We start from the raw sequence: 18,713 nt of genomic DNA, 5'->3' as shown, positions 1-18,713 counted from the left end.
ACGCGCCTTGTCACGGTGCAGAACCCCCCACCCCCCCGCAGCCTCCTCGTCGCACTAACGCCAATCGCTCTGTGGGAAAGCTGCCACCCACGGGGGGACGTCTCCCTGTCGCCACCCGTGGGGCGGGGGGTAGGGTGTGCGTGTGGGGATGGGGATGACCCCGAGTGGGTGGGGACGGCCCGGGGCAGGGGCGCGTGGCCCCCAGGCTGGCGGAGATGACTGTTGCTGGTACCGGGGCATGGGAAGGGGGAACCTCGTTTTGGTGCGGGAGAACCTCGCGCTAAACTAACCCCGAGTGGATCCGGGCGTGGGGCCGCGACACCCCCAAGCCTGAGGTAATGGGGGCAGCGGGACCCCCGGCTTGGGGAGCGGGCACTGGGGCTGGACCCCCCGGCTGCATCCCCTAGCGCCAATCCTGTCCCCCCAGCGCAGGGGCTTCCCTGGGGTGGGGGCCCCACTGGCAACGGCGGGTTTGAGCCCTGCGGGCAGTTGCCGGGCCATGATCTTGTCGGGATGACGGAGCCGTGGCGGGACGGCTGCCGGGGCCGGGGGACGCAGGAGGGGGCCAAGGCTGAGGCACTGCCGGCCGCCTTTGCCTCCGTCTCTGCCGGCCCGCCCGGCCTTCAGGGGTCCCGGCTCACAGAGGCGGGGGAAAGGCTGGAGCAAGGCAGCCGGACCCTTGGCGGAAGAGGATCAGGGCAGGGAATCCTTCAGGAAACCGGACATAGCCAAGTGCGTGGGCACAGGTGAGCCCCAAAACCGCGCAGGGCTGCCTGCACGGAGCTCGCCCCGGGGGCACTCCCACGGGCGGGAGTGGGCAGCCCCCCCGCGTGACCCAACCCGTGTGCACCCCTCTGTGGGGGTGCTCACAGCCATCAGTGGGGTCGCATCAGCGAGGGACGTGGCCGAGCAGCTCCGTGGGCCCTCCTTGCAGGAGGGGAGCGCTGCCCAGCGCAGCCACCACCACCTCGCCGAGCTTGAGAGACTCCTCATGCTGAGCCCCACAGGGGTCTGAGGTGTGGGACAGCTTCTGGACGCAGCTGCAGCAGATCCCCACTTTGGCCGCACGCACTCCCGCTCGGCCCGAGCGGTGAGGCTCGGCCGCTCTACAGCCAGCTCTGCCAGCTCCTGGCTCCGGCCATGGGGAAGCAGGACCCCTCTGCGCCGCGTACCTGCTGTCCGAGTCCGTCTCCATCACCGCTCGCCATCAGATGCTCAGCATCATCCACAGCAAGACTCATATGCCGGCACTAACCTTCGCCGTCATCGGGCACCCTCGGGGACCGGCGGAGGGGACGAAGCCGCCGCAGAGGCTGGACCCCCTTCCCCGGCTGCGTGCATTCACCACGGAACCGGGACCCCCTCTCCACCGCGGTACCTGCCGTCCGAGTCCGTCCCCATCCGCACCCGCCCTGCCCCACGGGATCCGGCTTTACTCCTCATGCCAGGCGGCTCCGGCTCTCCGCGGCTCCCGGCTCCTCGGACACGCGGGGCTGGCTCGTCGGGCAAGCGCCGGGGGACGGCCGTGGAACGCGAGCCGAACCGCCGCGGGAACCGCCACGCCGACCGCTGAGCTCCCCGCTTCGCCGGCCGAGCCGCGGGCCTTGCAGCCGCCGGCCCCCGCTGCTCCCGGGACGAGCAGCCGCTCGCTCCCGCAGCAGGGCCCGGCCCCCGGCCCCCGGCCCGCCCCGAGAGCGGCGCCTCCGCCCACCGGCGCCAGCGACGCCGACTTTTCCCGGCCGTCCCTGGCGGCAGCGGCGAACGGCTTCGGCAGCGCGGGGGGGGCGGCGGGGACGGCAGCTCTCGTCCCGGTCCCGCCGGAGCCGGGTGGACTTGGCCGCCCCTTGCGCCGGCCGCTCCGGCAGCCGCATCCCGCGGTCGCCGGGCTCCGCCCCCGGGTAGACCTGGCGGCCGCCCGTGCTCCGGGGCCGGCTGGACCGGCCGGCCGCCGCGTCCCGGTTCTCCCGGCCGGTTTTGCTTTTTTCCCGTTTCCGAGATGGAAGCGCTTCTGATACAAGGCAGTAAGTTTGAACGTACTGTCTCCTGCAAGCGTTACTTTATCTTTATTGGGTTCGGTAGAAACAAACAATGAAACATTAATGAAAAACTTTTAAAACATTATTCCCCAGCCCCCCCCGCTGCACTCCCACGCACACGCACAGCCCGGGCTGCTGGGTGCTCGCCGGCTGTTGGTTTTGGTTGTGCGGTGAGAAGTTTTGGAGGGGGTGGTGGGTTTTTTCCCTTTGCCATCATTTTATTTTGACTTTTTTAAAAAAAATGAAATAATTATATTAAAATATGTATCTGTGATCCTGCAGATGCCAACCTCCCCGCTACACACGCATGCTCAGACACACAGACACACACACACAGACACACACACCCCCACATGCCCCCCCCCGCATCCTCCCCCTCCCTCCCTGCCTCTGCCACAGGCCTGGACCCGCAGGCCCGTGGGTGCAGACCCCCGACCGCAGACTCTCCACACCCCGGAGCAGCGAGGGGTCTGCAGCCACGCACCCTGCGCACCCACTGCCGTAACCGGGCCCCACACGTCCCGGGAGCAGCGGGGGCCAGCGGCTGCAAGGCCTGAGGCTCGGCCAGCGAAGTGGGGAGCTCAGCGGTCGGCGTGGCGGTTCCCGCGGCGGTTCGGCTCGCGTTCCACGGCTGTCCCCCGGCGCTTGCCCAACAAGCCAGCCCCGCGTCTCCGAGGAGCCGGGAGCCGTGGAGAGCCGGAGCCGCCTGGCATGAGGAGTAAAGCCGGATCCCGTGGGGCAGGGCGAGTGCGGATGGGGACGGACTCGGACAACAGGTATACGGCGCAGAGGGGGTCCTGCTTCCCCATGGCCGGAGCCAGGAGCTGGCAGAGCTGGCTGTAGAGCGGCCGAGCCTCACCGCTCGGGCCAACTGGGAGCGTGTCCTGGTGAAGGGGGGCTGGGGAGGACCGAGCAGCCATTTGGGCCACGATCCACGAGCACCCATCGGCAATCACCCTCACCGGCAGAGCCGGGGGTCGCCATGCAACCCTGGGTGTGCCCCTTGTGCCGTGCTGGCCTCGAGGATGGGCCCCCACTGTCACGCCATGTCACAGTGTCCTGGTTTTGGCTATGGGACAACACGCTGATGTTTTTGTTGTTGCTGAGCAGTGCTTGCACTAGTCAAGGACTCTTCCCAGGCGCGTCCCAGGCGAGGGCAGGGGCACAAGAAGCTGGGAGGGGGCACAGCCGGGCCAGCTGACCCACCTGCTCAAAGGGCTAGTCCATACCTCTCGGGAGCCTGCAAGCACGGGGGCTGGATGCTGGATCCAAACGGGGGCTGGATGCGTGAGCCCTGTGTTGGAGCCCACACGGTGTGTCCGTCTGCGCACATCCATGGTGCAGGCGTGCGTGTGAGCACCTGCATGTGCCTGCTGGGAGTCCGTGCGCAGCCTGGCTCCTGCTTGGACTTGGGGCCAGGAGCTGCCGCAGCTGGACTCTGCGGGACAGGCATACCCCGCAGGGAGACGCTGACACGCGGCGCCCACGGTCACTCCTGCCCGTGCACTAGGAGTGGGTGCTGAGAGTGATGGCCTGTTTCCCCGGTGGCCGCGGCTGGGCCCCACGTCACCTCTTGGCGCCAGCCCCAGGGAGGTGATTGCCGCGTCACAGTGGGCAGCAGCGGTGGCCGTGTCACCGCGATGTCACTGTGGGCTTGTGACACGGGCGCCCTGGCGGGTATAAAGGGGGCTGCTCCCGGAGGCGGGGGAGCATCTGGAGGAGAAGCTCGGTGCTGCTGGGCAGGAGTTTGGAGAGGACTCGCCAAGGAGCTGTCCTGCGTCCGCTGTGCAGCCGAAGGCCCCTGACGGGGGAGAGGAGGGTGAGGGCAGAGTATCCCCACAGTCCCCGCGAGCCACGGCTGGGCAAGGGGCGGCGGGGGTCTGTGTGTGGCTGCGAGCGGTGGGGTGGGGGGAAGGCAGTAGCCTGGGCCGAGGCAGGGCCAGGTGGGGAGGTCGGCTACGCTGCTGGGGCTGGCGGGGGACCAAAAGGAAGGGGGTCCGGGGGCGGGGGGTGTTGTGACCTGACAGGGCAGGATCGTGACGCTGGAGGTGTCGCAGAGGCCCCAGGGCAGGGCAGCCCCGCCAGCAGGAGGGGCCCCGCGGGTGCCCGGCACAGCAGGGGCGGGGAAGCTCCTTCTCTCCTCAGCGGTCCCTGGGGCCCCCCCCCCCCTCCCGCCAAGTCCTGGGCACCCAGCTGGCACAGGCCAAGCCGGGCACAGGACTGGTGCGCGCGTGCGTGCGCACAGGGCTGCCGGCTGCGGGGGGTGCAGGCGCGTCAGTGCAGTTGGCTGACGGTGCCCCTCTCTGCGGGGAGGCTCCCGTGCCAGCCCTGGGCGTCCCTGACTCTGCAAGTGCGTGGCCGTGTTCCGTGCGTGAGAGAGAGCGGGTGCGCCCGTGCTTGGGGAGCACAAGGGGGTGCATGGCTGTCCCCGTGGGCGTATGGCTGTACCTGTGCCAGCACCCGCGGTGCTGGGCACAGCTGCAGGTGAGCAGGGTGGCGTGCCTGTGCGCAGCCGTGCAGGGGGTGCCTTCCCCTGAGTGCACCCGCGTGTCCGTGTGCGGTCGTGTGCCAGGGTAGGGCAGCATCTCCGCGAGTGTCCGTGCCTGACAAGTGCCCGTGGCTGTGCCCCTCACACCCTGCTGGCTGCCCACCCCCAGGTGCAGCCATGCGGACGGAAGAGTTGAAGGAAGAGCTCTGCGTGCTCCGGGAGCGCCTGGCGAGGTGTTCTGCAGAGTCCAAAAAGCAGAAGGAGCTGCTGCAGCGTCTGGTAGGTGTGGAGTGTTGTCCCCGGGGGCTGGGGCTGCAAGACCTGAGCCCCTGACCTCTCCTTTCCCCACGCAGGGGAAGAAGCAGGATGAGCTGCAGGAAACGATGGAGCAGCTCAGCGTGCAGGTCAGTGTCCCCTCTTCTGCCCGTGTCCCCCAGCTGCGGCGGCTGGGGCTGTGTCAGGCTCAGTGCCGTTGTCTGGCTCCTCTTCCCAGAAGCCTGTTGTGGTGCGGTGTTTTGAAAACATCCGCCAGGAGATCGAGCAGCTGGAGGAGTGGATGGCCCGGATGAAGGTGAGTTTAGCGAATCACAGAGGGGTCGAGGTTGGCAGGGACCTGTGGAGATCATCTTGTCTTGTGCAATGCCCCTGCTCAAAGCGGGGTCACCCAGAGCCAGTGGCTCAGGACCATGTCCAGGTGTGGACCGTGTCCGGAGTTGGGCCTGGGGTCCCTCTGTCTGCCCACAGTGCCTGCAGGGCTGGGACTGAGAGGGGACGCGAGGGCAAAGGACGTGCCCAAAGGGAGCCGGGAGGGGATAATGCCACTCCTGGGAGTGTCTCAGTGCCCTGATGGCTGCTCCTCTTCCTCTCCTCTCCCGCAGGAGCGCGTTGAGGTGGCAAACAGGGAGGCAGCCGCCGGCCTGGAAGAGGCACAGAAGGTAGAGGGGAGAAGGAGGCCTGTCCTGACGGGGTCAGGGAGGGGGGGTGCCAGTGCTGGGTCCGTGCACCCCAGCAGCCACGGGCAGTGGTGTGGCTGGGGAGGATGTTTACTGTGGGATATGGCCTCTGGCCATGATGGAGGGATCGGGCCTCTGGCTATCCCCCAGGCTCTTGGCTGTGGCTGTGCTGCACAGGGGAGCCTGATGTGGGTCTGCAGGCACAGCACTATGGCTTTGGGGAAGGGGTGGGACGAGTGACCCTCACTGGTGTGTCTGGGGACGCTGTGTGTAACAGGAACTCGGGCATGGGCTGGAGGGGGGTGCTGGGTAGTGTGGCGTTGGGCCCCGGCCAGTGTCCTGGGGGTCCTGCTCCACCGCCTGCTCCTCCTGGAGATGTTCCTGTTCCTTCCTCTTTGCCAGGCAAAGCTCTTTCACGGAGAGGCAGAGGGAGGCCCAGCAGCGCGGGAGCTGATCAAGGTCTGTGACCCGCATCCAGAAATCCCTCACGGGGTGGCCGGAGCTGCTGGGCAATGGCGCTAGCCCCAGGACACCTGGGTGCCTGTTGCCCTGTCCCTGGCCTGACCTCCCAGTGCCCTGGGGTCTGACTGGGGATGCCCTTTCCCACCACGGCTCCCTGCAATGTGTCCCACTTGCTTTGCAGTGGGAGCCCTGGCCAGAGTTGAGAGAAGGTCTTCAGGAGCAGGTTGAGGTCACGAAGGTACTGGGGACAGGAGGGACGGGGGCTCAGCATGTCTGTGGGGGGAAGCCCCCTCAGAGCAGGCATGGCCTGGACTCCTGACCGGGACCTTTGCTTGTCCAGCTGCTCAGGAGCAAGCTCCGGCACCTCCTGGAGAGACGGGAAGGCCTCCGAGAGCCAGCAGCTTTGTGAGTGGCCGTGGGGCCCTGACTGAAACCTGGGGCAGCGGGGTGGGGGGTGCTGAGCAGCTCCGGGCAGAGCTGTGCCGCTTGCAGACATCTTTCTGGCTCCTGTCCGCTCCTCCAGCCTGCTGTGGAGAGCCCTTTGTCTTCTCCTAAGCGGCTCAAAACACCTCTGAGCAACTCGGGACTCGTGGAAGCAGCTCTGCGCAACTCTAAGCAGCTCCCAGGCTCTCCTCCACGCCCCGCAGGCCTGGGGTGGGACAGGGGCGGGGGGTGGGTCTGTGCAGTGCTGGGACGGCGGGGGTGCCTGGTGCCAGCCCCAGCAGAGGCTGGGCAGCACCCTGGCTCCCTGTTGGCCACCCGGGGGTTTGCCATGCTGGCCGAGGTCTCTTTTCACAGCCCCAAACCCCACGGTGTCCGTAGCAGGGGGAAGACGGCGCAGGCAGACAAGACGGAGGAGTCGCTGCTGCAGGAGATGGTGGCTGTGCGGCTGGTAGGAGAGACAACCCCGCTGTGGGCCTTGGGGAGGGAAGGGTCTGCACTGTGGCCGGGGGCCACGGGGGCACCGGTCTCAGCGGGGACGAGGGAGGGGGTCTGTCTGAGCCCCCAAACCTCGTCCACCTCGCACACCCCAACACATGTCCCTGCTGTGCCTTGGCCTGTAGGAGGGGCGGCTGGCATCAAGGAGGCAGAAGATCACTTCTTGGCTGCGGTGAGTTGCCCAGGGGGCTCGGGGTGCCGGGGCTCTTCCATAGGCAGTGGGATGCCCGTGCCAGTGGTCCAAGGGTATCGGGCAGCTTTGGCCTTCTCTGGGATGAAATGGTGCAGTATTTCTTCTCTTCCCAGCTTGGGGGGCGTAGCACGGGGGATCTGGGGGCCCACTGGGCAGATGTAGAGTAGAGCTGCGAGAGATGCCTGGGCCCTTCAGCCCAGCCCTGAGCTGGGAGCGTTGTGCCCAGCAGGGTGCGAAGTCCCACGGTGGCATTCGAAGAGGGTGGTTGGAAAGAGCTGAGACACATTTGCACCCTGCTCTGCCTGACTCCTCTCTCCTGTCCCCCAGGAGCCTTCTTCTGTTCCTCGCCTTCCTGCAGCTCGCCGTCCTCCTCCTAGTCCTCCTGAAGACGGACGTCCTCAACTGGGTCCTGCCACCAAAGCTGGCGGCCGCCTTAGGGAGCTGCCCAGGGAGGTCCCAGTTGTTTTGAAATAAAGAAAGAAGTCTGTGATTGCAGGACAAGTGTGTGACCTCTTCAATGAATGTCAGCTGACGGGTCAGAGGGAGGTGGCTCCTGCTTTCCCTTCTGCCTGTGCGCGCCCCACGACGGCTCTGCCTCAGACCTGGCTCTTGCTTGAGTTGGAGGCCGGCAGTGCCCGTGGCTCGCCCGGCGAAGTGGGGAGCTCAGTTGTCGGCGTGGCGGTTCCCGCGGCGGTTCGGCTCGCGTTCCACGGCCGTCCCCCGGCGCTTGCCCGACAAGCCAGCCCCGCGTCTCCGAGGAGCCGGGAGGCGCGGAGAGCCGGAGCCGCCTGGCATGAGGAGTAAAGCCGGATCCCATGGGGCAGGGCGAGTGCGGATGGGGACGGACTCGGACAGCAGGTACCGCGGTGGAGAGGGGGTCCCGGTTCCGTGGTGAATGCACGCAGCCGGGGAAGGGGGTCCAGCCTCTGTGGCGGCTTCGTCCCCTCCGCCGGTCCCCGAGGGTGCCCGATGACGGCGAAGGTTAGTGCCGGCATATGAGTCTTGCTGTGGATGATGCTGAGCATCTGATGGCGAGCGGTGATGGAGACGGACTCGGACAGCAGGTACGCGGCGCAGAGGGGGTCCTGCTTCCCCATGGCCGGAGCCAGGAGCTGGCAGAGCTGGCTGTAGAGCGGCCGAGCCTCACCGCTCGGGCCGAGCGGGAGTGCGTGCGGCCAAAGTGGGGATCTGCTGCAGCTGCGTCCAGAAGCTGTCCCACACCTCAGACCCCTGTGGGGCTCAGCATGAGGAGTCTCTCAAGCTCGGCGAGGTGGTGGTGGCTGCGCTGGGCAGCGCTCCCCTCCTGCAAGGAGGGCCCACGGAGCTGCTCGGCCACGTCCCTCGCTGATGCGACCCCACTGATGGCTGTGAGCACCCCCCACAGAGGGGTGCACACGGGTTGGGTCACGCGGGGGGGCTGCCCACTCCCGCCCGTGGGAGTGCCCCCGGGGCGAGCTCCGTGCAGGCAGCCCTGCGCGGTTTTGGGGCTCACCTGTGCCCACGCACATGGCTATGTCCGGTTTCCTGAAGGATTCCCTGCCCTGATCCTCTTCCGCCAAGGGTCCGGCTGCCTTGCTCCAGCCTTTCCCCCGCCTCTGTGAGCCGGGACCCCTGAAGGCCGGGCGGGCCGGCAGAGACGGAGGCAAAGGCGGCCGGCAGTGCCTCAGCCTTGGCCCCCTCCTGCGTCCCCCGGCCCCGGCAGCCGTCCCGCCACGGCTCCGTCATCCCGACAAGATCATGGCCCGGCAACTGCCCGCAGGGCTCAAACCCGCCGTTGCCAGTGGGGCCCCCACCCCAGGGAAGCCCCTGCGCTGGGGGGACAGGATTGGCGCTAGGGGATGCAGCCGGGGGGTCCAGCCCCAGTGCCCGCTCCCCAAGCCGGGGGGTCCCGCTGCCCCCCATTACCTCAGGCTTGGGGGGTGTCGCGGCCCCACGCCCGGATCCACTCGGGGTTAGTTTAGCGCGAGGTTCTCCCGCACCAAAAACGAGGTTCCCCCCCTTCCCATGCCCCGGTACCAGCAACAGTCATCTCCGCCAGCCTGGGGGGGCCACGCGCCCCTGCCTCGGGCCGTCCCCACCCACTCGGGGTCATCCCCATCCCCACACGCACACCCTACGCCCCGCCCCACGGGTGGCGACAGGGAGACGTCCCCCGTGGGTGGCAGCTTTCCCACAGAGCGATTGGCGTTAGTGCGGCGAGGAGGCTGCGGGGGGTGGGGGTTCTGCACCGTGACAAGGCGCGTTTAACAGCCGGGGCTGGGCCCCGCTCGTGCCCCAGCGCCCGAAGGAGATGCCCACACGGATGGACTTTGAGCTGAGCGGTTTATTGGGGTAAATCGGGGGGGTACGGAGACAGCCCCCCCGAGCTGGGAATGGAGGGCTGGGAGGACCCCTCCACCCCCGTGCTGTGCAGGGGCAGAGCCAGGGATGGATGAGCAGGCGCTGGTACCTGCGGGGGGAGGGAGCGATTCCCAGGGGGTCGCAGGGCCCGGGGGGGGGCAGGGATGCCCGGGGCGGGGGGTCTCCAGGGCGCTCTCACTTCTGCAGCCGCTTGATGCGGGCGTCTATGTCCGCAAAGTTGTCCTCCACAACGGCCAGGTTTTCCTTCATTGTCTTCTGGACCTGGGGGGGGTGAGTGGGGCAGGGGGTGAGCAGGGGGGCAGGCTGGGGACCCCACGCCACCCCAGTGGGTGTCGGTGGGACCCACCTCCGCCAGCAGCACGGTGTTGTCCTTGAGAGCACCAGCTATCTCCTGCTGCGTGGTGTCCAAGTGCATGAGGACCTGCCCGAACCGTGTGGCTGGGAGGGAGGAGAAAGCTCAGCACTGGGGGGGAGCAGGGCCCCCTGCCCCGCCGAGATGCTCCCGCTCACACCATGCCACTGTCCCCAGCGTCCCCTCCAGCCCCTCACCTTGCTCGTGCAGGTCCCTGAGGGTCACCAGCCTCTGCACAACGTCAGGCAGGGTGCTGGCCACGGGGTCCCAGCGCTGCATCGTCTCATAGATCTGGTGGATCTGGGGGATGGGACAGGGTAAGAAGTGGGGGGTCAGCAGAGCCCGGAGGGGGGCCTCCATATATCCCCCGCCATGCCGGGGTTGCCTTTGGGGGGCCCTCCACACCAGCTCTTACCTTGCTCTGGGTGTCGGCATCTTGCACGGCTGCCTTGTGCTTGGCAATTTCATTCACCTTCCCCAGGACGCTCTGGGGAGGGGGGAGCGGATGTGAGACCCCAAACCCAGCAGCGCGCACCCCCAAGTTCACGGCCTTGGCCAGTGCCATCCCGTGGCTCTCCCACGGCCCCGGGACACCCACCGTGCAGTTCCCTCCCTCTGTCCTCCCTCACCTGCAGCCGGGCCTCCACTTGGTCCAGCACGGCCACGTCCAGGATGCTGACCTTGGCCTGCAGGACCTGCACGGTCTCCTGGGGACGGAGAGCAGGGTGAGGGGGGGACACGGCAGCACCCTGGGACTGCCCACCCCAAGTGCTATGGGCACGGGGTGGGGGGAAAGGGTCCCTGCATGCCCCCCACCCCCTGCCGACTCACCACGAGGCTGGTGCCCTTCAGCCCGACCAACAGCGGGTTCTGTGGGGAAGGAAATTGCATCAGTGGGGCGGGCTGGGGGGCAGGAGAGTGGCAGGGCGGGAGCCCCCGGCCCCTCACCTGGCTGTCGGGCTCGCACCGCACCGTGGCCTCCAGCTGCGCCAGCCGCTTCTCCAGCTCCGCCATCTGCGGGGAGACGAGGCGGGTGAGACGGCCGGACGCCCCATTTTGGGGTCAGGCACAGCGTCCCCCCCTCCCCACGCTCACCTTGGCGGTCTGGGCAAACTGCTCCTGCTCCGGCCTCCAGTACAGCTCGAAGGTGACGGCGTCGCCGGTGGGCGCCGGGGCTCTGGCGGGGCTCTTCCCCGGCGCTGCCCTGCTGCACTTCGCCACCTCCAGCTGCTGCAGCAGGCGCCTGGGCAGGGGGAACAGGTGGGCACGGGGCCCAGCACCGCCCCGCGGGGACACGGGCATCCTCCCCCCGCTCCCCGAGCTGTGGCCCCGGGGTCCTGGGACCCCACTCACTTGGCCAGGGCGCCGTCGGGGTCTGCAAAGTCTATGGCTGCGGCGGGGCCCAGCAGCTTCTCCAGGTGGCTGGAGACCAGCTGCTGCTTCAGGCCCTCGACCTGCCTGGCCAAGGCCATGGGCGTCAGCTCCTCCTCCGCCGCCGACTCCTTCACCATGCTCTGGGCGGGGGAGGAAAGGTGGCCGTGTCACCCCCCTGGGACAGCCTCCCTGCCGCTCCCCAGGCAGGGGTGGTGCTCACCTGGATCTGCTCCACCTCCCTAACCAGCTCCTGCACCTCGTGCTGCAGCCGCTGGTACCGCTGCTGGGGCGTCTCTTTGGCACCAAGACCCTCGCCGAGCTGCAGGGAGAGGAACAGGAGAGGGTCAGGCGGGTGCTCACGGCCTGCCTGCGGCACCAGGCACCCAGGGCGGGGGGCGCTGGCTGGGACGCCGGTACCTGACTCCCCTGGGTGCCCGCCCATAGCTGCGCAGAAAGGCAAGAAAAGGGACTGAGCAGGGAGAACAAGTGGGCGAGGCCCTCGACAGACAGGTAGGAGCAGCCTCATGTTCACAGGAACCTGGTCCTCAAGGGGGACTGCAGAGAGACCTGCTGGAGGGACGACACGGCGGGACGTACGCAGCCCGGGAGGCTCCTAAGTGCATCGACGACCACGTCCTCCTCCAAGTGACAGAGCAGCCAACGAGGAGGGGGGCTCCACCGGGGCTCGTCTTCACCAACGAGGAGGGGCTCGTTGGGGATGTGGAGGCCAAAGGCAGCCTGGGCTGCAGCAACCATGAGATGGTGGAGTTGAGGATGCTGAGGGAGGGGAGGAGGGGGCTCACAGCCCTGGGCTTCAGGGGAGCCGACTCTGGCCTCTTCAAAGGTCTGCTTGGAAGAGTCCCCTGGGATCAGGCAACGGAGGGAAGAGGGGCCCCAGAAAGCTGGTTCATGTTGAAGGATCACCTCCTCCAAGCTCCAGAGCGCTCCGTCCCAGTGAGTGGGCAGTCGGGCAAAAAGCCGCGAGGCTGCCTGGGCGAACAGGAGCTCCTGGCCAAGCCCGGGCACGGAACGGAAGGAGGCAGAGCCTGGAGCAGGGGCAGGGAACCCGGGAGGAGGAGAGAGGCACTGCCTGCGCAGCCAGGGATGAGGTTAGGAAAGCCAAAGCCCAGCTGGAACTCAACCTGGCCAGGGATGTCCAAGGCAACAAGAAGGGCTTCTGTGAGCACCCAGGTGACAGACGGATGGCGAGGGGAAACGGGGGCCCGCTGCTGGATGAGGCGGGGGACCCGGGGTCCAATTCTTAAGGAAACTGGACACACCCAAGTGCACGGGCAGAGGGGATGCACCCGTGAGTGCTGAGGGATCTGGCTGATGGGAGACGCACAAGGCAGGGCCCTGCTGCTGCCCTGCTCCTCCCCAGCGATCACCCCCTTTACACAGCCCGGGGGCAAGAGGTGTCCCTACAGGAACTGTTGGACTGGAAGAAAAATATTCTGGGGGATCTGGCTGATGGCATCGCAAGGCCGCTCTCGAAAATCTTTGATGGGTCACGGTGACTGGGAGAAGTGCCAGAGGACTGGAGGAAAGCGAGTGTCAGCCCCATCTTCGAGCAGGTCAGGAAGGAGGACCCAGGGAACCACGGGCCAGTCAGCCTCACCTTCTTCCCTGGGAAGGCGAGGGAGCAGCTACCCCTGGAAACCATTTCCAGGCACATGAACGACAAAAAAAATCATCAAGAGAAATGAGCACGGCTTCACCAAGGGGAAGTCAGGCTTGACCAACTCGATAAGCCTCTACAATGAAACGCCTGGCCTGGCAGACAAGGAGAGAGCAGTGGGTGCCGTCTACCTGGACTTCAGGAAAGCCTTTCGCACTGTCTCCCCTAAGATCCTCCAAGAGAAGCTGTTGCAGTCCGGGCTGGAGGAGCAGGCAGTGAGGTGGACTGAAACCGGCCGAACAGCGAAGCCCGGAGGGTGGTGATCATCGGCCCAAAGTCTAGTTGGAGGCCAGTAATGACCGGTGTACCCCAGGGGTCCGTGCTGGGTCCGATCCTCTTTAACGTCTTCATTAATGATCTGGATGATGGGGCTGGGCGACCCCTCAGCAAGTCTGCAGATGACACCACACTGGGAGGAGTGGCCGAGACGCCAGAGGGTCGTGCTGCCGTCCAGAGGGACCCGGACAGGCCGGAGCAATGGGCCAACAGGAACCTCATGGAGTTCCACAGGGGGAAGTGCAAAGTCCTGCTCCTGGGGAGGAACAACCCCCGGCACCAGGATACGCTGGGGGCCAGCCAGCTGGAAAGCAGCTCCGTGGAAAAGGCCCCAGGGCTCCCGGTGGACACCAAGCTAAACACGATCCGGCAAAGGCGGCTAACGGTGTCCTGGGCAGCATTAGGAGTGCTGTGGTTGAGGGAGGTGATCCTTCCCCTCTCCTCGGCGCTGGTGAGGCCACACCTGGCATGTGGTGTCCAGTGCTGGGCTCCCCAGTACAAGAGAGACAGGGACATACTGGAGAGAGTCCAACAAAGGGCCGCCAAGATGCTGACGGGGCGGGAACAGCTCTCCGAATGGGAAGGGCTGAGAGAGCCGGGACTGTTCACGCTGGCAAAGAGAAGGCTCTGGGGGGATCTTATCAACACCTGAAGGGAGGGTGCCAAGAGGACGGAGCCCGGCCCTTCTCAGTGGTGCCCAGTGCCAGGACCAGAGGCCACGGCCACAAACTGAAGTGCAGGAGGCTCCCCCTGAGCATCAGGAAACACTTGTTTAGCGCGAGGGTGACCAAGCACTGGCACAGGTTGCCCAGAGAGATGGCGGAGCCTCCGTCCTTGGAGCTCTTCAGAAGCCATCTGGACACGGTCCTGGGCAACCGGCCCTGGGTGGCCCTGCTTGAGCCGGGGGGTCGGACCAGGTGACCCCCAGAGGTCCCTTCCCACCTCCACTCTCCTGTGGTTCTGTGGGATTTGTGGCCCTGGGCAGGGACGTCACCGTGGGGCGAGTGGGGACGAGGGACCGTGCGCTGGGGTGGCTCACACCCCCACGCGCTCTGGACTCACAATTTCGTACTCCCCGGACTCGTAGCCCGTTGTCCTGGTCTTGCTGATGCTGTCAGAGAAATCTGGAAGAGGAAGAGCAGGGTGTCACCCCAAAATACCTACGGCGGCTGCGCCCTCCCTGGGGTCAGCTCAGTGACCCAGGCTCCCCACAGCCCACCCTTCCCCGAACGCCCTGGCTCACCCACTCCCTTGGTGCCCAGGCGCTTGTCCCGGAACTTCTCGTAAGCGGCGTTGGGGTTGATGATGAGGTGTTCCACGCTGGTGCTGCTGAGCTCCTCCTGCACACAACGCTCGGCATTAGCGACGAGGCAGCCGCGAGGGTTTGTCGGCACAGCTGCCGCCTCCCTGCAGCGCCGGCGGCCGTCTGGGGCCAGCGCTGGGGAGAGGATGGACAGTAACGGGGTGGGCGAAGGCGGCCCCATCCTTCCCGGGGTAGGGGCAGAGCCCCCAGGGACTGACACGCAGGGACGGAACCCCGCAACGAGTCTGGACAGGGCAGCGGGGGCCGTCCAGGAAGCGGCACGTCCCCAGGGCCTGGTGCGGGGACAGCGGACCCCTGGCCTGGCCCGGCAGGCAGGAAACCCTGCCCGAGGGCCTGGCAACGGGGCCAGGGGCGCAAGCGTACACCAAGGCTCAAAACCGTTCGGCAGCCCCACGACCAGTATCAGGAAACGTGCTGCTGAGCCCACGCGCGTTGTGAGCTGCCGGGGCGGCCCCCGGACCAGCAGGGCTGGAACTGCCCCGCGGCCACGTTTCGGGGGGCTCCCACCACCTGGGGGGCATTGGGGGGTTGCGGGACTTCACCCCCTCAAAGACCAAAGGGGCTTTGCCTGGAGCCTGGCAGGGCGAGTGCGGACCACGAGTCTGGGCTCTCCTCGCGGCCCGCCGTGGTGGGGGGGCCCGACCCAGCAGGAGCCTGCGGGAGGCACCCAAAGGACCCCCCTCACCTGCTGCCCTGGGCCACGGCAGCCCCTCTCCAGCCCCTGCGCCCGGCCGTGGCCTGAAGCGCTTTCGGGGAGCCCTGGCGCACTGCAGGTGGACAAGAAGGGGTGAGAGCAGCGGGAGCAGTGCTAGCAGCGTTAGGGGGGGCCGTCCGGCTGGGGGGAGGCAGTGGCGAGCGCCCGTGAGCAGAGCGCAGGGTTACGGCAGCTGACGGACGGGCTCTTACCAGCTCCTTGCGTTTCCCAGAGGTGAGAAAGTCAGAGCAAGGTTAGGAGGAGAGGGGGAGAGAGAGACAAAAATCACGTTAGAAGGTTTGTCCCATGCACGGCCCGCCGTCACCCACGTCCCTGCGCTGAGGCTGCTGCCCGGTGGCCCCGCGCGAGGGCTCAGGAGCCATGCGGGACGCGGGGGCCGCCAGCGTGGAGGCGAGGGCAGCGGTGGGGGGGCAGCGGCTGTGAGAGCAGGGGCAGCGGCAGGCTGGACCCCTCGGCCGGGCACCCCGGGGCAGCCAGGGCTGGCGGCAGCTGGGGACACGCCGGTCGCGGCCACCGCGAGGGGTGGTCAAGGCGCCCAGAGAAAGCGTGGGAGCACGCTGCGGCCGGAGTCCGGACGTGACACGGCCGAGCCCCCGCTCCGATAACCTCCCTCCAGCTCCAGCTCTTCTTTTCCCCTGGGGGGGATGTGAGCAGAGCCTGGGGCAGGACGGGGCCTCACAGAGCAGCCCAACGCCTGGCAGGTCCCCGGGGCTCCTGCGGGTAGGAGGGAGGCATCGGCTGCGGCCTGGGGGGGCAAAACCCCGATGCTGGTCCCTGGAGGGGCACGAGCTCTGCCCTGCTTAGCGGCCAGCCCCGTGCTGTGCTGGCAGCAGGGGCGGGGGCTCAGCTCGGCTCCTCTCGCCTGCCTGTGTCCTGCCCAGCCCCGCAGCGTGCTGCAGAGCCTGCCAGGATGGGCTGCGGTGGTGGGACGGCAGCGACCGGCCCTGGGCAGCACCCCTCTGCGCAGGCAGCATCACTGAGGGGGGACGAGGCCGCCGGGGCAGGAGCGTGGCGTGGCCGAGACCCATCGTGGGGGGCCCGTGGGTCCCTGGGGGTCCCGAAGGACAAGGAGGGCAGCGCGTGCAGCCAGGCAGGGCGGAGGCGAAAGAGGGCAAGGGAGAGCAGGGAGGTGGCAGCAGCATCGTGTCGCACCCTGGGACCCAGAGCCGCTGCCGGCTGCCTCCCCTCCGCCCCACGGCGGGCTGACCCACAGCCGGGACCATGCGACGCAGAGCGACAGGCAGCGGCTACGGGACCCCGTGCACGTCTACCGCATGCAAAAATCAACCCCAAACGGCATGCAAAACCAGAAGCAGCGAACGGGCTTACTTGTGCAAACTAGCGTCCAGGCAAGGTGGGGAGCAGGGAGGGGAAGAGCGGTGGGAAAACTCAGGTCAGTTCAGCGCGCGAGGGCCAAGAAACACAACGAAGCTGCGCGAGGGGCTCCCAGGAGAGGAGATGACAGCAATTAACGCCCCGGCAGCCCTTTGCCTCCTGCCTGCAGTGGGGGTCGCACGGGAGGGAAAACACTGGGGAGTCACCGGTGCGGCACCGCTCGATTCTCGGGCACAATTTCGGCGGGACCGAGGCCTGAGAGGGGCAACTTTGGGTGGAAACAACCCGTTTCAGTCCGTCCTGCTGCCCTGGCTCTCGCAAGGGATCTCTTTGCCCGCCCAGAACTGGGGGCCGGGTGCCCGGCGTGCCCCTGCCCCGCGCGCGGTGCACGGTGCCTCGCCAGCCCACGCGCGGTGGGACCGCGCCGACCCCGCGTCCCCCGCAAACGCTGGCTGCACCGCGGGGAGAAGATGCACCATGCAGCCCCCAGTGCGCCCCTCGTGCCGTGAAGGCCTCGGGGACGGGCCCCCGCTGTCACCCCACGTCAAAGCCACCGTGCAGCAGCCCCACGGACAACGGCCACGGCCTGGGCGCAATGGGCTCTGGCACGGGGCTGGCTTGCGGGACCCGCCGCCCTTTGGAGCTGTTTTCTGGGGGTGAACCCACCTCAACAGGCCCCCCTTGTCCTCCGTGTGCTGCCCGCCAGGGCACCGCCTGGGCAAAGCCAAGGGGACGGGGGGCTGGCCAGCCCTGCTCACTCCTGCTGCCCTCGGCCACGCTATGCCGGATGCGGACGCCGGGGATGGGGACACCCACCCTGCGTGGGGTGGGGGCTGCACCCTGCCCTCGCTCCTTGGCCCCCCGAAGCACTGGCGGGCTGAGAGATGGGGGTGGCGCGTTGCTGGGACACGTCACCGTGGGGGGGACGTGGCACCGCAGGGGCACATGCAGGGACAGGAGCCCTTTCCCTGCCGCAGTGCCGGTCCCGCTGCGCCGGACGGCTGCAGGATGGGGGCACGGGCGCAGTTGCTCGCCCCCGCCCGCAGCACGGCCACGGCGAGGCCTTACCGCCTCGAACCCGGCCTGGTCGTCCTCGGGCACGTCGCTGGTCTCGTAGACGTCGGGTTCGTTCCAGGCCTGGGGCGCAAACGGGCTCCGGTGAAACCCCAGCTCTCCCTGGCTATTTATTATCCCTTTATGATCAAATGCCCCACAACTGCCCCAAACAGCCTCGGGCACCGCCTCAGCCCACAGACGCCCGCGGCAGCTACCGGCCCCCACGCCCCCCCCCTCCCCAAAGACTTCGCATCCCTTCTGGGCACCCCTGCTGTCCCCAGACACCCCACTCACCGCCCCCATCCCCCGACACGTCCAAACGCCCTGGGCCCTTACGGGTACCCTCGTTCCCACAATCGCCCCAAATACCCCGGCTACTCCCAACACCTCCAGACACGCCCGTTCCCCCCAGACAGTCCCCAGTACCCCCAGCTCCCCAAACACCCCACTTACAGCCCCAGCTTCCTCAGATCCCCCCCCACACACCCCAAATGCCTCCCATCCCCCCCATGCCCCCTCCAACACCTTCCCGCCCCTGACAGCCCCGCTCTCCCCAAACGCCCCATTGACTGGCCCAGAGCCCCCGATCCCCTCACAACCCCGAGCCCTCCAGTCCCCTCACTCCCCCACACCCCCAGCTCCTGCAGACCCCTCGGTCCCCTCAGACCCCTTCACTCCCCTCAGACCCCCAGATCGCCCCGTTCCCCTCAGACCACCTCAGTACCCCCGGCCCCCAAGACCCCCTAACTCTCCCCCCGGCCCCCTGCTCCCCTCAGACCCCCCCAGCCCCGCCCCGACTCCCTCGGTCCCCTCAGACCCCCCCGGCCCGGTCCCGCACTCACGATGCCGGGCAGGTCGGCGTACTTGGGGTCGGCCATGGCCGGGGGTCGGTAACGGGGGTCGGCAACCGGATCCGGTACCCGCCGAGCAGGGCCGGGGTGGGCGGGGCCGGTCTCGCGAGAGCAGCGGGCGGGGCGGGCGCGGGAACGCAGCGCGCGGGGGCGGGGCCTGGGCGGGGGGACACGGGTGGGAGACACGGGAGGAGGCTGGGGGCACGCGGGGCAGGGGCGGGGGAACACGGGGGGTTTGCACGCGGAGGGGGGCACGGGCGGGTGCCCACGATGGGCGCACACGGGCTGGGGTACACGGGGGGGCTGCCCACTCCCGCCCC

The 18,713-nt window shown here is 67.9% G+C and overlaps 2 protein-coding genes across 3 annotated transcripts; one reads left to right on the top strand and one right to left on the bottom strand.

The window, feature by feature from the left end:
* Positions 1-1,849: 1,849 nt before the first annotated feature.
* On the top strand, positions 1,850-7,540 carry LOC140644362 (uncharacterized). The gene is made up of 11 exons (XM_072847095.1): positions 1,850-2,021; positions 4,694-4,803; positions 4,878-4,928; positions 5,018-5,095; positions 5,403-5,459; positions 5,880-5,936; positions 6,121-6,177; positions 6,280-6,344; positions 6,762-6,831; positions 7,004-7,050; positions 7,399-7,540. Exons 1-11 carry the CDS (start codon positions 1,997-1,999, stop codon positions 7,538-7,540), a joined length of 759 nt encoding a protein of 252 aa, XP_072703196.1. The 5' UTR covers positions 1,850-1,996.
* A 1,949-nt stretch (positions 7,541-9,489) lies between these two features.
* DCTN2 (dynactin subunit 2) lies at positions 9,490-18,502 on the bottom strand. 2 transcript variants are annotated; one of them, XM_072847360.1, is made up of 14 exons: positions 18,385-18,502; positions 17,555-17,623; positions 14,356-14,452; positions 14,175-14,236; positions 11,379-11,477; positions 11,138-11,298; positions 10,880-11,027; positions 10,733-10,798; positions 10,616-10,654; positions 10,414-10,491; positions 10,200-10,271; positions 9,982-10,084; positions 9,779-9,870; positions 9,490-9,693 (listed from the first exon to the last, which is right to left on the bottom strand). In XM_072847360.1, exons 1-14 carry the CDS (start codon positions 18,418-18,420, stop codon positions 9,607-9,609), a joined length of 1,209 nt encoding a protein of 402 aa, XP_072703461.1. In that variant the 5' UTR covers positions 18,421-18,502; the 3' UTR covers positions 9,490-9,606. The 2 variants fall into 2 exon arrangements, with proteins under 2 accessions (XP_072703461.1, XP_072703460.1); XM_072847359.1 differs by having other exon boundaries at positions 10,616-10,798.
* Positions 18,503-18,713: the final 211 nt, after the last annotated feature.

Source organism: Ciconia boyciana, chromosome 27 (genome assembly GCF_034638445.1).
Source record: "Ciconia boyciana chromosome 27, ASM3463844v1, whole genome shotgun sequence".
NCBI lineage: Eukaryota > Metazoa > Chordata > Aves > Ciconiiformes > Ciconiidae > Ciconia > Ciconia boyciana.
This window is presented reverse-complemented; position numbering and strand designations above follow the sequence as displayed.

Excerpts from the sequence above, each read along its gene's own strand:
- DCTN2 (XM_072847359.1), bottom strand. The coding sequence starts at position 18,420 with ATGGCCGACCCCAAGTACGCCGACCTGCCCGGCATC. Across the intron at positions 11,478-14,174 it reads AGTCCGGGGAGTACGAAATT|CTCGGCGAGGGTCTTGGTGC; the intron begins GTGAGTCCAGAG and ends CTCTCCCTGCAG. Across the intron at positions 10,085-10,199 it reads ATGCCGACACCCAGAGCAAG|ATCCACCAGATCTATGAGAC; the intron begins GTAAGAGCTGGT and ends CCCATCCCCCAG.
- LOC140644362 (XM_072847095.1), top strand. The coding sequence starts at position 1,997 with ATGGAAGCGCTTCTGATACAAGGCA. Across the intron at positions 5,096-5,402 it reads AGTGGATGGCCCGGATGAAG|GAGCGCGTTGAGGTGGCAAA; the intron begins GTGAGTTTAGCG and ends CCTCTCCCGCAG. Across the intron at positions 6,345-6,761 it reads CTCCGAGAGCCAGCAGCTTT|CAGGGGGAAGACGGCGCAGG; the intron begins GTGAGTGGCCGT and ends CGGTGTCCGTAG.